We start from the raw sequence: 17419 nt of genomic DNA, 5'->3' as shown, positions 1-17419 counted from the left end.
TTAATCAGGCCCATTTGCAAGATCAGCAATCAAGGCCCGAATTGGTTATAGTTGCCTAACTCTTGAAGCTGACATTTGACCGCAGTTGCGTATAGGGCCATTATTAATTATGTATTAATCATTTTAATCATTATTAGTTATTTACAGGACATGTTAACAAGCATTCTCCCTTTTATGTTTGGCTATTGCATAATTAGCCCCAACAAGGAAGTACACATTGACGGGAACATAGATTAGTTGATGTAATATAATCAGGATGTCAAATCGATTGGGTCCATTGTGCATTCTTTCAGTTTCTCCGACATTGGACATAAGCCTGCCAATTATCGTCCTTATCTTTCTTTTAGAAGGTCCCTTTCAGATCGTCTACTGTGTAATACTAGCCTGCAAACCAGACTAATCTGCATCTCATATTTTATTTGCCCTTGCAGACGGTCTGGCCCAGTACTGTTCAGACAGATTTCCAGCCGACCTGTCCGTATATTTTCTTGCCGATGCAATGGTACACAATTGGGCAAGCTGCTTTGAAGTGTAATGAGCTGCCGATGAGGCCTCACAGCAGCTGCCCCCCAGAGAAGGAGCCATGGTTGGTATGCACGGTTGTAAATCCGTGCCCTCGGATTCACTATCCCTGACCTCAGATTCACTATCCGTGACCCCGAATTGACCATTCAGCGGGCCATCCAAACACACACATTCGTTTACATTCATGGCATGATTGTGAATCCAAGGGCACAGATTTAACCGTTACATTTTCTTTTCCATCTGACCCATGACCCGTACATCGGAGACCCCCAGGGGTCACATGATACAAAAAAATGTCTATGGTGTGTCTAATCCATGTTTACAGATCAGATAAGCATGCAAACAGATTGGTGAAACGTGCACATGGATTGGGTAAGAGATTTATTGATTACAGATTTCGTAATCTCAGGCCATTATTTGTTGGCCTACATTTGGGTTGCTAGTAGTTTTAAAATAACTGACTTAGTTCAAAACGTTTAACCTCAATCCGATTTGGAAATCCCATATTTTCGTGATCCAGGTCAGGATCCCATAGCATGGCCAGATCTTGTCCAAAAAAATAGCTTTACACATGGATGCATATTGACGGAAATTGTTCAACCATGATCCAATTTTTTTAACAAACAAGCCAAATTTGATGTAGCACATTTCTATGCATTTTAGTGTAAGGGTTTTGAACTCCACATTTCTTTGGATTTAATCCATTTTGATTTATCAGCCACAATTTATCAGATCACATTTGAACTCCAGGGCCCTGGTGAGAGATTGAAAAGGCAGTCACCCAATGTCACTGATCAAAGTGCCCATCCACATCTTCTCTATACTCCTTCCGGTGCCCTTGACAAAGGCACTAGGCAGATAACCTGGAGTCTGTAGTGGCTGCCCACTGCTCCTAGACCTACTAGTTATGGGTTAAATGCAGGGATCCCATTTTGTTGTATAGTACTTTTACTTGTTCAATGACAAATAAAGAATCTTCTAATCTTCTTCCCTTCCCTTGCTGTCATGTGGAAAAATTATGGATCCCAACGACATCAATGCAAATGTGGGCAGAGTGGTGTGTGAGCGATGGCCAGTGAAAAGCTGCAGGGGCTGTAGTCATTGCAGCTCTCGGGCAGTAGGTTCTTGATCGCCTGAACATCCCGGTCAAATTCCCTGTTGCTCTGAGGGAACTAAGCCTGTAACATGCTCGATAGTCTTATGCAAAAGCTTACCTGAAAACTGTGGCCCCTTGTTTTTTGAAAGGGCAATCATTGACTTATAATGTACAATCACATCTGTATAACTGGTGGGGTTGAGCCACACACAGCCCCCAAGATTCACAGATTGTTTATGTAATTCAACGTGTGTTTCATTGTGTGCTTGTTGTTAAATTACTATTCTGTAATGAATATACTTGAAGTTATAGGGCTATATAGGGCTAGGATTCCTAGATTCCTTATGGTGAATCTAGGCCTAATAAACCTCTCTCTCTCTCTCTCTCTGCCTCCCTCTCTGTCTCTCTCTCCCCCTCCCTCTCCCCAGGCAGTACAAACTTCTCCTATTCTCTAGCCCATGGAAATAGTATTGGATGCGGCTTCAGCTCCTCAGGAGAAGGATCCATCACAGTCGTCAGAGTCTGGGAGCTCACCCACAGTTGCATTACTGGGTCAGATCAACCAGCAGTTGCTTACCAGGCTGTGGCCACTGTGTCAATGTAAAACATCTACTGCCAAAAAATGCTACAGAGCCAGTTGAATCTTTATGTCAATATCACACTACAGGAATGCTGCGCTCTGCTTCGTGTTTAGCTCTTACAACAACACTATGTTTGTTCAAGTGTAATGATGCGTCCCTGATGACTGGCTGGGACAGAAAATAGGCGTGTCTTCTATTAGTCTTGTACTGCAAAGTGTGTCTGGATGTACTGTTTTGCCTATTGGACCCATAATGTACATTTGGATTTTTTTTCCTCTACATTGAAGGTTTTGAAAAATATAAACAAGATGTCTCATCTCTTCAGGAACCACAAGTGCAAATTACTTCAAATGTCATACACATGTCCTAGGCTTTACTCAGATCCTTATTTGGATCCAGCATTTTGATCAAACAAACTAGATACGCAAGTAGAAGCCACCCCCCTCAAGAAACAGATTGAAACAGAAACAGATTGTATGTTGTCTAGAAAAAAGGTCATTCCACAGCAGTGAAAATCCGTTGACTCCTCTCGAGTCAGTTGTTATAGTCATGAATGAGTCCAATACCAATAAAAACCTGTTTTGGCTTTAGACTTCAGGTTTGGCCAACTACACTGGCTAAATGTATTTTGTGACTCTCGCCATGATTTGCTGGAAAGATGTTGTCATCATGAGCAAAAAAATATCTCGACATAAGGCGAAATTGATGTCCTTATTGTGTGTCACAAGGTCTATTTAAATGTTTGCATACACAAGCATATTTGCACACTCGAGCAAACACCCAAAGAACTTTCTTTAATCAACCAAACAAAGACTATACAGGAGAGTAATGGGTGGGGAACCTGGAGTTATCAAATTCTCAGTCACAGGTGTGGAGTTGATTTAGAGCTTTTGGTTGTCTGACTGACAGCACACAGGTAGCATTTAGAAATTCTTAATTTTTCTACTTTGACTTAACTTGGTTGCTTTTATTCCATTAGGCAAGTTCTTATTACTTATTACTTCATGCAATTCACTTACTGTTCTTTATTTTAGGATGCTCTCTATACTGCTGTTCGCTGCGGCTGCTGGTGCCTGCCTGGCGACATCATCATTTATATTATCACTACTATTATTATTATAATTATTATCAACATGACGGGTTGGCTACAGTGATTCTTAAAAATACTGTGCAGACATGTGTAATATACTTCTTCCTCAAGCATGTCAGTATAGTGTAAGTCTAGTACTTATCCTTATGGTGAATCTAGGCCTAATAAACCTCTCCCTCTCTCTCTCCCTCTCTCTTTCTCTATCTCCCCCTCCCTCTCCCCAGGCAGTACAAACTTCTCCTATTCTCTAGCCCATGGAAATAGTATTGGATGCGGCTTCAGCTCCTCAGGAGAAGGTTCCATCACAGTCGTCAGAGTCTGGGAGCTCACCCACAGTTGCATTACTGGGTCAGATCAACCAGCAGTTGCTTACCAGGCTGTGGCCACTGTGTCAATGTAAAACATCTACTGCTCCTTGCCAAAAAATGCTACAGAGCCAGTTTAATCTTTATGTCAAGATCACACTACAGGAATGCTGCACTCTGCTTCGTGTTTAGTTCTTATAACAACAGTATTCTTTTGCTGGGTTTGTTGTGCCCTAGTAAGCCTACGTTTGTTCAAGTGTAATGATGCGTCCCTGATGACATAAATAGGCGTGTCTTCTATTAGTCTTGTTTTTTTTCCTGTACATTGAAGGTTTAGAAAAATATAAAGAAGACTCTCTTCAGGAACCACAAGTGCAAATTACTCAGATCCTTATTTGGATCCAGCATTTTGATCAAACAAACTAGATACGCAAGTAGAAGCCACCCTCAAGCCCCCTTAAGAAGTGTGCCAAGTTTTGTGTCAATAGCTTCAAGAATTATATCACAGTGTAAATTAAAAAATATGCTTAGCTAAGTGCAAATGCTGAAAATTGTGCATAAACAGCATTTGCTCTCGACCCATGACTCGGATTTACTCCAAATTGCTTTGGGGACACTTATCTCATTGCCCCAAGTAACGTGCACATTCGAACTGCTGGAAAAAGGTGTTCGGGTTTGCCTATTACTACAAATGTTAAAGATTCCTATGCATGATATGTTGATGATTGGCTGTATGTTATTATTACACTTGAGAGTTTTCCCCAGTTAGATTTTTAGCCTCCAATTGCACTCCAATACACACTTGTCATCGGCACACAGTTACAACATCAATGTTTCCTAGACTCATTTATTTCCTGGTTTACTTAAGTTGTTCCCGTTGAACATTTTTGAAGTGAAAAAAAAAGCTTTTGCCTTTGTTCGGCAGACAGAATGTCATTTAGGAATGCTGGTGAGCTCACAATGGTTGTGAAATTAGCGAGCTATTTAAGTTCCCCCACAAATGCGGAAAACAGAAAGCGGTTACCAGAAGGCTCACTGATAGCATCAACAGGTAGGGGTATTATTTTCGACAGGTATGATTGCAATCTTTTAAAATGTGTAGCTGCATACTTTTATTTTCCCTTATGTTGATACCAATATAAAAGTTGTAAAGTTTTTAGTTTAACAGCTCACTTTTCTTCATTCTAGAATGCTGTTTTTCCTGTTGTTTGCTGCTGCTTGGGTTGCCTGCCTGGCAGAATGTAAGAAATCGATCAATCCTGCTGTTACAGAAGACTTTACTAATGTGTTTATCTGTTGTTTGAAAGCTTTCTCTGGCGGATACTCTAGTCTCTAATCTACTCTACTCTAATCTAGTCTAGTCGGTACTCAATGCTACTTAACTTTTAACTTGGACTGAATAGTCTGATAGTCTTCCTTTAGCCATTTGTTCATGGGTTGGGATCTAGAAGTTCAAGTGCAAGTTATTATTATGCTTGTTACTAACCCTGTTACAGAACACTCCTCACATATGTATACGCTCTACTACTTCACTGTGTGACGTCCATGTCTGTTTTATAAGCTTTCTCTTTGTGCTGGCTATTAGCCAGTATCCTGGTCCACGTGTGGTTGGACTGGATAGTCTTCTTACCATTGCTCATTTGTTCATGGGTCTGATTCTTTGATACAAATTCCAGACAGAAGCAGGAATTGCAATTATTTTCATTACTTTGATATTGATGCTATGCCTACTAAGCTATATATTGCTCCTCTCTCTTTATCTTCAGCCAATGAGCACTACTCCTACTCTCCAGCCCTTGGAGCAGGTAGTGGAACTCCCTTCTCGACCTCAGGAGAAGGAAGCATCACAGGGGTGAGAGTCTGGGAGAACCCTGGTAGCTACATTACTGGGTAAGACATACTGAACCTCTCAGTCTTGCTGCATCAACACTAGAGACCACAGAGACCAGCTTGTCTGTCAAAATGTCAGTTTGATCCTCTGCTCCTCCTGATCAAGAAAGTATACTCTATACTAGAGCAAGACTGTCTACTCCTTAACCTCTCACATGCATAATATCTGTGAATAATGTAATTTTACAAACCCACCTTCCCCTGTTTATTATGATTAATATGATTTTTATAGTTAGGACTATAAGTCACTATTGTTATTATTTTCCAACATTAAAGATACCTATAGTGTGTGTGTGTGTGTGTGTGTGTGTGTGTGTGTGTGTGTGTGTGTGTTATTTAATGCACTTGTTTATGCTGTTACAGTTTTTACACGGTTTGCCCATGTTTAACTTCTAGTATCCAGTTGCGTCATGGCACCAGGTGGGGCCATGTTATCGGCCGCGTCACCACCAGTCAAGAGAGATTGGACCTGTTTGAAGGAGAGGCCATTACTCAGGTTATAATGCGTCTATTCTATGTTCTTGTCAATCACTGTCCTGGCAGGAATTGGTACATTTTTCATAAAGGCCTCATCACTGTACTCACTTATTTTTTACTAATTTAACAGTGAGGTGTATTTTGATGTTTGTGTGTTAATATTACAGGTGTCTGGAAAATACAACCCATCCAACTTCATCTATCAGTTGATTTTTGTGACTAGCAAAGGACGTTTTCTCATCGCAGGCCAGCCAATACAGGTTCTCTTTCATTTATTTATTTCCCGGTTCATTCTTATCTTTTTTTGTATAGAGTAATTACTTAAATCTTAATTCATCTTTTTTCAGGCATCCTTTAACTTTTACCCCAAGCATGCGGAGGCGGAGCTTCTGATGTTGAGTGGGAGGTTCTCTAGCTCTGGGATTACATCACTGGGAGCCCATTGGGGGATGGTCTATATGGAGAGCTCAATGGAGGGAGGAGACCAGGGAATGACTACTCAACCAAACACTTAAAAGTACATTTGACTTTTGAGTTTCTATGATTTCCTATTTAGCATTAACCCAATAAGCCTAATCACATGTTCGTCACTGTGAAGTGATCGGAATAAAATCAGGAAAGAGTTGTGAGGTGGGTGAAGTTGTAATCAAACCACTTAATTTATGTTTGTAGTGACGTTTAAGGTTTCATTCTCATAGTGCAAACTAAATCCTAACTGCTACTTATTGTACCTATACACTAGTCTCTAAATTGTATGCAAGGCTTATTGAAGTTACCATAAGCCTATCTCAATTGATTTGATGATTAAAAAAAGTGGCCCATAGTTTGATCAAATATTTTGTTTTCTTATATAAAATATGTTCACTCCCAGAACACAAATATGTTCACTCCCAGAACATCCCTGAACGTCTCCAATTGAAAACCATCCATCGCCAAATTGTACCCTTCCCTTCAGGGGTCAATCCTGGATACATGTGAGATCTGCCTTGACACTTTGTGACACTTTCACGGCTTAAATAAAGGTCTGTTTGCCCCGGCTTTTAATTATAAATGTATGTCTTACTATATTTACTCTTTTTTAATTATTGTGTTTGACATTTATTTAAAAAATGATAGTTTAATGATTGTCCTTAAAAAAATGTGGACATATGAATACCTTCCTTCGCAAAGCACTATGAAGGGCCTCATGTTTGATCTGTGGTTTATAATAAACTTGCCTTGCATTACTAAATGATGACTCTGCTCTCAATCTTTCAGTCCGCTAATTCTCTACAAAAACAATTGTGTCTACTAAACACATTCTACATGTAGCTATCTTTGGCACAAATTCATGGTGCCTATTCAAGTAATATTTAAATATCCTCAGAAGCTTCAAATCTTAAAACTACTCATTGGTTTTTGCTGTCTTGTTGTGCTTTTGGGTTCCATTTATGAATGCAGATAAGATAACAATGGTTGTAAAATAAGCTAGCTATTTAAGGTTTCCACCACAGGGGAGGCAATAACAGAAAGCTTTGAGACATCTCACAGATCCCATCAACAGGTAGTGTTGTGATCTCTTTTAAAATGTGTAGTTGCATACTTTATTTGCCCTGACGTTGATACTAATGAAAACGTTTTGGTTTAACAGCTCACTGTTCTTCAATCTAGGATGCTCTCTATCCTGTTGTTTGCTGCGGCTTGGGTTGCCTGCCTGGCACAAAGTAAGTGATAGATCCATCCTGCTGTTACAGAACACTTTACTAATATGTTTATCTGTTTTGTGAAATGTTTTCTGCTAGTCGGTACTCAATGCTACTTAACTTTTAACTTTGACTGGATAGTCTGATAGTCTTCCTTTAGTCATTTGTTCATGGGTCAGGTTCCAGAAGTTCAAGGTGTAGGAACTGCAGTTATTATTAGGTGCCAAGCAGAAGGTGCGAGGCAACCTATTGTAATTGTTAGTTTTATTATTATTATTATTATTATTATTATTCCGCCGTGTTTGCATTACACAGCCTAAACCGCTCGCACGCTTTTTATGAAACTTACCAGACCTGTAGAGGTTGACCCAAGATTAACAGACAGCAAATATTACACTGATTGGCCCAAAGGTGGCGCTATAGCAACTGCCCAAAAATGCAAACTTTGCACAAGCATATCTCGTTATTTATTATTATTACTAGCCAGTATTCAGGTTCATACATATGAGTGGTTGGACTGGATAGGTTTCTTGCCATGTGTCATAAATCCAAGGGTCTTATACTCAGATGCAAATACCAGATTGAAGGCAATTATTGTTATTGTTTTATGTTATTAGTTGTTAATTATTTTCCGTTTGGCTACACATTTACATGTCATCTTCAGCCAATGAGTTCGCCTCGTATTCTCCAGCCGTTGGATCAGGGATCGGAACTCCCATCTTGTCCTCAGGAGAGGAAATCATCACAGGCCTGAAAGTCTGGGAGCTCCCTAATGCGGGTATTACTGGGTAAGACATACTGTACCTCTCAGTCTGGCTGCATCAACAGTAAAAATCCAGTTTATTAGGATTAATATGATTTTTATAGTAATGACTATGAATAATTATTGCTGTTGTTTTACAACAATATAGATTCCTATAGTTTGTGATGGTGCATGTGTGTGTGTGTGTGTGTGTGTTTCCGTTAATGAATGCACTTGTTCTATGCTGTTACACTTTTTGCACGGTTTTCCCCTGTTTAACTTCTAGTATCCAGTTGCGTCATGGCACCAGCTGGGGCAATCTTCTTGGTTTCGTCAGCACCAGTGAACTGAGCATGGACCTATTTGAAGGAGAGACCATTACTCAGGTTAGAATGAGTCTATAATATGTTCTTGTCAATCAATGTCCTTGCAACCATCGGTACATTCACTGTACTTTGCACTACTGTTTTACTACTATAACAGTGAGATGTATTTTGATGTATGTGTGTTAATATTACAGGTGTCTGGAAAATACAACCCAGAGGACTACATCTATCAGTTATCTTTTGTGACCAGCAAAGGACGTGCTCTCATCGCAGGCCAGCCAGTACAGGTTCTCTTTCATTTATTTATTTTCCTGTTCACTTTATCTTTTATTTTAATTTAGCTATTAATTTGAATGTTTTTATCTGTTTTTGCAGGTTTCCTTTAACCTTTACCCCCTGAATGCCGAGGAGGAGCTTCGGATGTTGAGTGGGACGATGGATACCATTGGGATTACATCCCTGGGAGCCCATTGGGGGATAGTCACTCCGGAGGGCAATAACCAAACGTTTAAAATTAATACTACTGAACTACATGTTTAAAAGTACATTTGACTTTTGAGTTTTCTATTTAGCAAAAGAGCATGATAAGCATAATCCTATTGTTGTTTCTGCAAAGTGATTGGAATGAATGAGTTGTTAGGTGGGTGCGGTTAGACGACTTTACTAATGTTGGTAGTAATGGTTTAGCATTTTTATATTGCAAACTAAAACCTAACTACAACTTATTTGATCTATACACTAGTCTATTAACCACCTTTGCCTTTAAGGGTCCATCCTGGATACATGTGAGATCTGCCTCACTCACTACATTCACTCTTTTTTATTTCTTGTATTTTACATTTCTTTAAAAAAAAAAATCTTTTAATGATTGTCCTTGATGATTGTCCTAAAAAATGTGTGCATATGAATTCTTCCTTTGCAAAGCACTATGAAGGGCCTCACGTTTGATTAGTGGTTTACAAATAAACATTGCCTTGCCTAACTAAAGGATGACTCTGCTCTCAATATTTCATTCTACAAATTCTCTACAAAACAAATTGTATCAAAACTACTCAGTGGTTCTTGCTGTCTTTGGTTTTGTGCTGTGCGTGTGTCTTGTGTTTTTTTCCTTTGACGTCATATTAAATGTCATTTGTCGACAATTAATAAAATAAAAATGGGATCACAAGAAATGCACGGCTTCAAAGACTAAATTTGTCACTTTGTCAATATAAATTGTATTATAAAATCATATGTTTTTCACATTTGTGGAATAATCTTCATGACAAATTATTATTTTATGATAATCTGTCATGAAAATTGTAGTAACATTTTAAAGACCGGGTAAACCAAAAATAATTATGGGTTTTGAGTTTATAATACCACAGGAAAATATATTATTAACCACCCTGCAAAATTTGAAGGACTAAAAAAATCGCGAAGTATATAAAATTATGCTTCAAAGTTGATGAAAAATGAGCAGTAATCCCTGGCTCAGGACGGTGGGGGCGTGTGCGCTGCAGGCCAGGAAACCACGCCCATCACCGGAGAGGTCCAACGGGCAAGCTAGCTGCAAACTGACAATTCAAATCAGACTCGTGAGCGGTAAAACCATAGACGGGTGAAACCACAGAATGCTAGTGCGCGGTTAATGTATTTATACCTAGAGGGCAGCAGGGGGCGGGTTTATGTGAGTAAGACCGCTTTACGTAACGCGGTCCTCGATGTAGACCCGCCCATTTTAAACCTGCACACAGAACATTCTCTGAGGCCTAGCTCCTCAAGGAAATGATGAATGGGAAAAATATTTTTTACATGTTTTGAGGGACACATTTAAGGCCTAATTAATATGATAAGAAGAAAAATACTGAATTTGGTTTACCCGGTCTTTAATAATATTCATGCAGTAAACATTTGAAAACACATTGCATCTAATAGTTCAGAAGCCCAAGATAGTTTCATTGTGCAGGCCTATGTGAAGGACCATCTGTTGTCCAGTATCTAATGATATTGGTTTACATTAATTACATTAAATATAACTAGAAAACGCATTGAGTGCTGTAGTGCAAAGGGAAGTTGAAAATAGGTTTTAATGAAGCCACATTGTTTAAGACGTAAATAAATGTTGAATGCTTAAATCAACTGAAAAGATTCAAACAACACCCACCATTTAAAAAAATATGAAAGGGTTGGAAACATACACACAATGCTCAACATTTATATTTCAAATCGATTAATCAATTTAGCGCCATGGAAACAAGAAATACCATAACCGTTTAAGCTTTACATTGTGTCTTTAGGTAAAATGTTGACGTTGTTAGGCTCCACAATGTCTAAATTGGTTAGCGATTGTGATAGCCACATTGGGCTAGAGCAGATGGACCCAACACACTCAATGAGACACACTGAAACTGTTGAATCTTAACAAGTTTAAATTGTATCTGTAATCAGATATGTTTGAAGATCAAAGTGTCTTGATTTGTTAAATGTTCGAACAAAGTTTGGTTAATAATTGACCGAGGTGCGAAGTCTGAAGTAGTTGAAGTCTCAAGGAATGGGGGGACGGCTTCGCAGTCCTCCAATTTACCTACATTGTAAAATCCTAAGTTTTAAAAGTAGAATATTTTCAAAAGTATAAATCATTTAAATTAGAAAAGTAATAGCGATCGATTCCAAGGTAACATACACATTAAAAAAGTGGAATGGAGTCTCTAGGTTAAACATTGTGGAAGAAGTTAGGTCCCAAACTTTGTAGAGAAGTGGTTACCACTTTGTTCCACAGGACCCATGTCCCACTGACGTGAGCCGGGCCGATGGTGAAGACACAGTAGAGCAGGGGTCTCCAAACGTTTTCACTGTGAGACCCAAAAGTCTCCCCAGGACCCAAATTGACAAGAATTCATCATAAATGTTCACAACATTATTTACAATTTACAATTATTTATAAACTGCTGATAAAGAACACAACAAACAAAGAATTTATATGAAATGTTTTTAATGCATTAAAATGCACATGTAATGTTACGTTTATCACCACTTCCTTATGAACTTGCACTATGAACTTGAAAACTGAGCAGTGACCTTTCTTCATGAAACGTAAACCCATATAACAGAGGCATCATCACAGCACACCATGGCTCTTCTTGTTTGTGGAAATAAGAAGATAAGTCCTTCTCTAGAAGCAAAATTGAGCTTGGAACAGTACTTGTGCCAATAAATATGACGTTGAGTGACAAACTGACAAGATTGCGTATTGGCTCAGTTCCATCATTGACATCATCCATCATTGTTAATTTCCAAAGGAAAGTATGTAATATTGCAGTCTATGGTTATAGGCACTTGTCATTGGCAGACAGTTACTACATCCATGTTCCTTCGAATTGTACATTTATTTCCTGGTTTACTTTTGTTGTTCCCGTTGAACAATCGAAAAAAAAAAAAAATGAAAAAAAGCTTGTGCTTTTGCATTTAATTTATGAATGCTGATAAGATAACAATGGTTGTAAAATAATCAAGGTATTTAAGTTCCCCCACAGGGGAAGCAATAACCAAAAGCTTTGAGACATCTCACAGGTCCCATCAACAGGTATGGCTGTGTTCTTCAATATGTATGGTTGTGATCTTTTAAAATGTGTAGTTGCATACTATATTTGCCCCGATGATGATTCTAATGAGAAAGTTTTAGTTTAACAGCTCACTGTTCTTCAAGGATGCTCTCTATCCTGTTGTTCGCTGCGGCTTGGGTTGCCTGCCTGGCACAAAGTAAGTGACAGATCCTGCTGTTACAGAACACTTTACTAATATGTTTTCTGTTTTGTGAAAGCTTTTCTGCTAGTCGGTACTCAATGCTACTTAACTTTTAACTTTGATGGTCTTCCTTTAGCCATTTGATCATGGGTCAAGTTCCAGAAGTTCAAGTTGTAGGAACTGCAATTATTAGTATTTTATTTAATTTTTTATATTATTATTACTAACCCTGTTACAGAACATTTTGCTCATATATGTATCTACTACTGTGTGATGGCCATGTCGGTTTTGAAAGCTTTGTCTTTGAGCTGGCTATTAGCCAGCATCCTGGTCCAGACCTATTAGTGGCTGGACTGGATAGGCTTCTTGCCATGTATCAAAAGTCCAAGGGTCCGATACGCAGATAAAAATTCCAGATGGAAGGTTTATTTTTATTGTTTTATTAGTTGTTAATTAATTAATTTATTTTTTGTTTCTTTGAAATTACAATTACATTTACATGTCAGTGTAAGTTCTTATATCATATATATTATACTGAAGCTATGCCAACTAAGCTTTATATTGTTCCTCTCTCTTTATCTTCAGCCAATGAGTTCTCCTCGTACTCTACAGCCATGGGATCAGGTGGTGGAACTCCCTTCTCGTCCACAGGAGAAGGAAGCATCACAGGCGTGAAAGTCTGGGAGCTCCCTGGTAGTCACATCACTGGGTAAGACATATTTACCTCTCAGTCTGACTACATCAACACTAGCTTACCACAGAGTGTAGCTTGTCTGGCAAAATGGAGGCATGTCAATTTGATCCTCTGCTTCTCCTTCTCAAAAAAGTATACTCTAGACTAGAGCAAGACTGTTTACTCCTTAACCTTTCCCATGTTATGAGTTTGTGTCATATTTGTGAATAACGTCATTTTAGGAACCCCCCTCCCCTGTTTATTATGTTTGTTCTATGCTGTTAAATGTTTTACACGGTTTGCCCATCGTTTTACGTCTAGTATCCAGTTGCGTCATGGCACCAACTGGGGCAATGTTCTTGGTATCGTCAGCACCAGTGAACTGAGCATGGACCTATTTGAAGGAGAGGCCATTATTCAGGTTAAAATGCGTCTATACTGTGTTCTTGTCAATCAATGACCTGGCAACCATTAACACATTTTTCATATAGACCTCATCATTGTACTTTGCACTACTGTTTTACTACTATAACAATGAGATGGCTTTTGATGTATGTGTGTTAATATTACAGGTGTCTGGAAAATACAACCCAGAGGACTACATTTATCAGTTAACTTTAAGGACCAACAGAGGACGTTCTCTCATCGCAGGCCAGCCATTACAGGTTCTCTTTTATTATTTTTTTTCCTTTTTCATTCTTATCTTTATATATTTTTTGTATTGAAGTATTGATATTTTATTTAAGTCTTTTTAAAATGTTTTCATCTGTTTTTGCAGGTGTCCTTTAACTTTTACCCCACGTTTGCTATAGCAGAGCTTCGGATGATGAGTGGGCGGTTCGATGGCGTAGGGATCACATCAGTGGGAGCCCATTGGGGGATAGTCCATCCGCGGGGCAACATGCGGATAGATGAAATTAATACTACTGAACTACACGTTTAAAAGTACATTTTACTTTAGAGTTTCTATGATTTCCTATTTATCAATAGAGCATCATAAGAATAATCAGATTTGTGTTTCTGTGGAGTGATTTGAATGAACACAGGGATGAGTTGTGAGGTGGGAATGGTTAGAGCACTTCACTAATGTTGGTAGTAATGGTTTAGGCTTCATTGTTGTACTGCAAACTAAAATCAAACCACTACTTATTTTATCTATACAGTATTCTCTAAATTAAACTCAAGGCTTATTCAAGTTACAATAAGCCTATCTTGCTTTATTGGGTTTGTAAAAAAAGGTGTTAAGTGGCCCAAAGTGATCAAATACTCTGTTGTCTTCAAGAAATCGTAACAACCGCACCATCCACCACAACGTTGCTTTCAGAACATATTGTATGGCTCCAATTTAAATCCATCCCTCTGTAAATTGTACCATTTCCTTCAGGAGTCAATCCTTGATACATGTGAGATCTGCCTCGACACTTTATTCTTTCAAATCATTGCTCAAAAAGGTATTCACTACATTTCTGTTTAAAATGATCTTTTAATGATTGTCCCTAAAAAATTTCATTTTTTTAAAATATGTACATGAATTCTTCCTTTGCAAAGCACTATGAATGGCCTTATATTTGATTGGTGGTTTATAATAAACTTGCCTTGCCTAACTGAACGATGTCTCTGCCCTCAATATTTCATGCCGCCAATTCTCTACAAAAACTTCATCTTGTTCATGGGGCCAATTCACTACTCAGTGGTTTTTGATGTCTTTGGTTTGTTTGTCTCATGTTTTGTTTTTCTTTGATGTGTGGACAATCAATAAAATAATAACAGGATCACATAAAATGTAAGGCTTAGAAGACTGAAGTCACTTTTAATCTATACACTTTTTTATTTTATTTTATTTTATTTTTTTACTATTTTTTTTTTTTGAATTTTTATTTGGACAACTCTCTCCGCAGCATGAAATCCTTCAAATACAGCTACAAAAAAAGCAATAGACCATAAATATTATTAACATTTTACTACTAATCTTCATGGCAGATAAAATAATGATTTATCATGAAGATTATTATTAAACTATACATATGATTTTGTAATAAAATGTATATTGAAAAGTCAAAAATTCAGTCTTTAAAGTCTTGCATTATTTGTGGTCCCATTATTATTTTATTGATTTTCCACGCATGACATTTAATATGACGTCAAACAAAACAAAACACGAGACACACACAGTTTGGCCAGGGAGGCTTTTCATTTGGAGTTGTACAATATGTTCTGGGAGGAATGTTGTGGCAGGGGTCCGTAACCCCCTTGCGTTGCGTGAACGTGGGACCATAATCAGCCCTTTATCCTCTTCCGTATGAACTGCTGCGATTGAGATGCAGGCTTATTTTAAAACACTGGCACAGCAGGTTTTGCTGCATTACATTCCGTTGCCAGGATTGATGTTGGGACGTTCCTGGTGGCTATTACGGTAAAACATGTGGAAGGCCTGGGGAAAACACTTGAAGTAATTATAATAATATAATTTAGACTCTATATAAAATGTTTTATAACACTCATATTGTTATTAAAAGAGTGATAATTGGTGGAATTTTGTTTTTGTTCTGTGTACTTATTATGCTATACTATTATACTATACTCCCCACTCCAGCTGACCTAGTGAGTGTAAAGCTTACTGCTTTTCAGGTTCATAGTGCAAGTTCGTAATTAAGTGGGGAGAATCACAAATTACCCTCAGCACATTGCTGTGATGTACATTTGAATGAAATAAAAACATTTTTATATACATTTTGAATTCCTGGTTTGTTGTGTTCTTTACCAGTAGTTTATATTTGTAGATGTTATGGCAATTTATGAAGATTCTTTGTTAATTTGGGTCCCGGGGTGAAAAAGTTTGTGAACCCCTGCAGTAGAGGATGGCCACAAAAACCACCCAGCCCAACTCTGCAAGAGAGAGGAGATAGTGTTTGAGGCTTCAAAGCAGCTCACAGGTACGGCTGTGATCTTCACCAGGTATGGTTGTGATCTTTTAAAATGTGTAGTTGCATACATTATTTGCCCTGATGTTGATACGTATGAGAGGTTTTAGTTTAACAGCTCACTGTTCTTCATTCTAGGATGCTCTCCATCCTGTTGTTCGCTGCGGCTTGGGTTGCCTGCCTGGCACAATGTAAGTGATAGATCTATCCTGCTGTTACAGAACACTTTACTACTTTTTTTAAAGCTTTCTATGGGTGATAGCTAGTCCTCAATGTACTCAATGCTACTTAACATTTAACTTTGACTGGATAGTCTGTTAGTCTTCCTTTAGCCATTTGTTTACTACTTCATACTTCGTAACTTACGATAAAATATTTTATCGTTAACCTTGTTCAAAGGTTTAACAAATCAACACACTTATATCTTCAATAATCTGGAAACAGAATTTTGAGTTGGTCTGATTAATTTACGCTGAGGTTAGAGCACGAGGACGTGCAGGCAGTGTTGCCAGATTGGGCAGTTTTTCTTTCCCAATTGGACTACTTTTAATCACGTTAGGCTGGAAAAATGAGCATTAGGCGAAATTACATACAATTTCGGCTGATTTAAAAACAACAACTGCCTATTATAATTCTTTCTACAAACATCAATCAATACCATACCTTTCATATGGCTTATTACACAGCTCTTCTCAATGCTGTGGAAGGCTCCGTTCACTTGCATGGGCCTTCCCGACTTCCTGTGGTACTTTTCAATAATTGACCGTTGACCGTTGCTAAGCATATAATGACCGCTGTCAAGGAAAGTGGAATTTTTTGACGTCTTTCGTATCACTCCGCAAGTAGTCCGGTAACTTATCAAACCCAGTAGATTTGGTTGCTAAGTGACGTCAACGTCTTTGGCGGACTATTTCTCTGCTGATCGACACTACGAATGCTGGCAACAAATAAAATGTAAAAAGACACACTGTGTGAAGTTATTTTTTCGTTTTGGCAAGTAGCCGTGTAATAAGCGGGATAATGTATAGAATGTCACCGGGTCATTATCTAAAATAAGCCCCTTCAGGGTGAAGCAAGACCGCTTCGCGTCGGTGTCCGGTTCGCCCTGTCTGGGCTTATTTCCAGATAATGACCGGCGTTCTATACATTATTCCTTACATCTCGTTTGTGCAGCTAGTACCTATAACTTCAGCTACTACTACTACTTCAGCTACTACTACTACTACTACTACTACTTCTACTTCAGCTGCTTCTACTACTACTACTACTACTACTACTACTAATACTTCATCTACTACTACTTCTACTACTACTACTTCAGCTACTACTACTACTACCATTACTATTACTACTACTCGCATATCAGAATGAGGTGGATAGCTTTG

The 17419-nt window shown here is 38.4% G+C and overlaps 2 protein-coding genes across 2 annotated transcripts; both read left to right on the top strand.

Annotated features, from left to right (window-relative positions):
• Positions 1 to 4786: 4786 nt before the first annotated feature.
• LOC311351373 (zymogen granule membrane protein 16-like) lies at positions 4787 to 9254 on the top strand (the record flags this gene model as incomplete). The annotated part of the gene is made up of 5 exons (XM_084471491.1): positions 4787 to 4838; positions 8311 to 8434; positions 8675 to 8774; positions 8909 to 9001; positions 9090 to 9254. The coding sequence occupies 5 exons, from the start codon at positions 4787 to 4789 to the stop codon at positions 9252 to 9254; spliced, it is 534 nt and encodes a 177-aa protein (XP_084327617.1).
• Positions 9255 to 12403: 3149 nt separating this feature from the next.
• Positions 12404 to 14056, top strand: LOC311351733 (zymogen granule membrane protein 16-like; the record flags this gene model as incomplete). The annotated part of the gene is made up of 5 exons (XM_084471887.1): positions 12404 to 12455; positions 13026 to 13149; positions 13435 to 13534; positions 13686 to 13778; positions 13892 to 14056. 5 exons carry the CDS (start codon positions 12404 to 12406, stop codon positions 14054 to 14056), a joined length of 534 nt encoding a protein of 177 aa, XP_084328013.1.
• Positions 14057 to 17419: the final 3363 nt, after the last annotated feature.

Source organism: Micromesistius poutassou (assembly GCF_964030765.1).
Source record: "Micromesistius poutassou genome assembly, chromosome: 8".
Taxonomy (NCBI): domain Eukaryota; kingdom Metazoa; phylum Chordata; class Actinopteri; order Gadiformes; family Gadidae; genus Micromesistius; species Micromesistius poutassou.
This window is presented reverse-complemented; position numbering and strand designations above follow the sequence as displayed.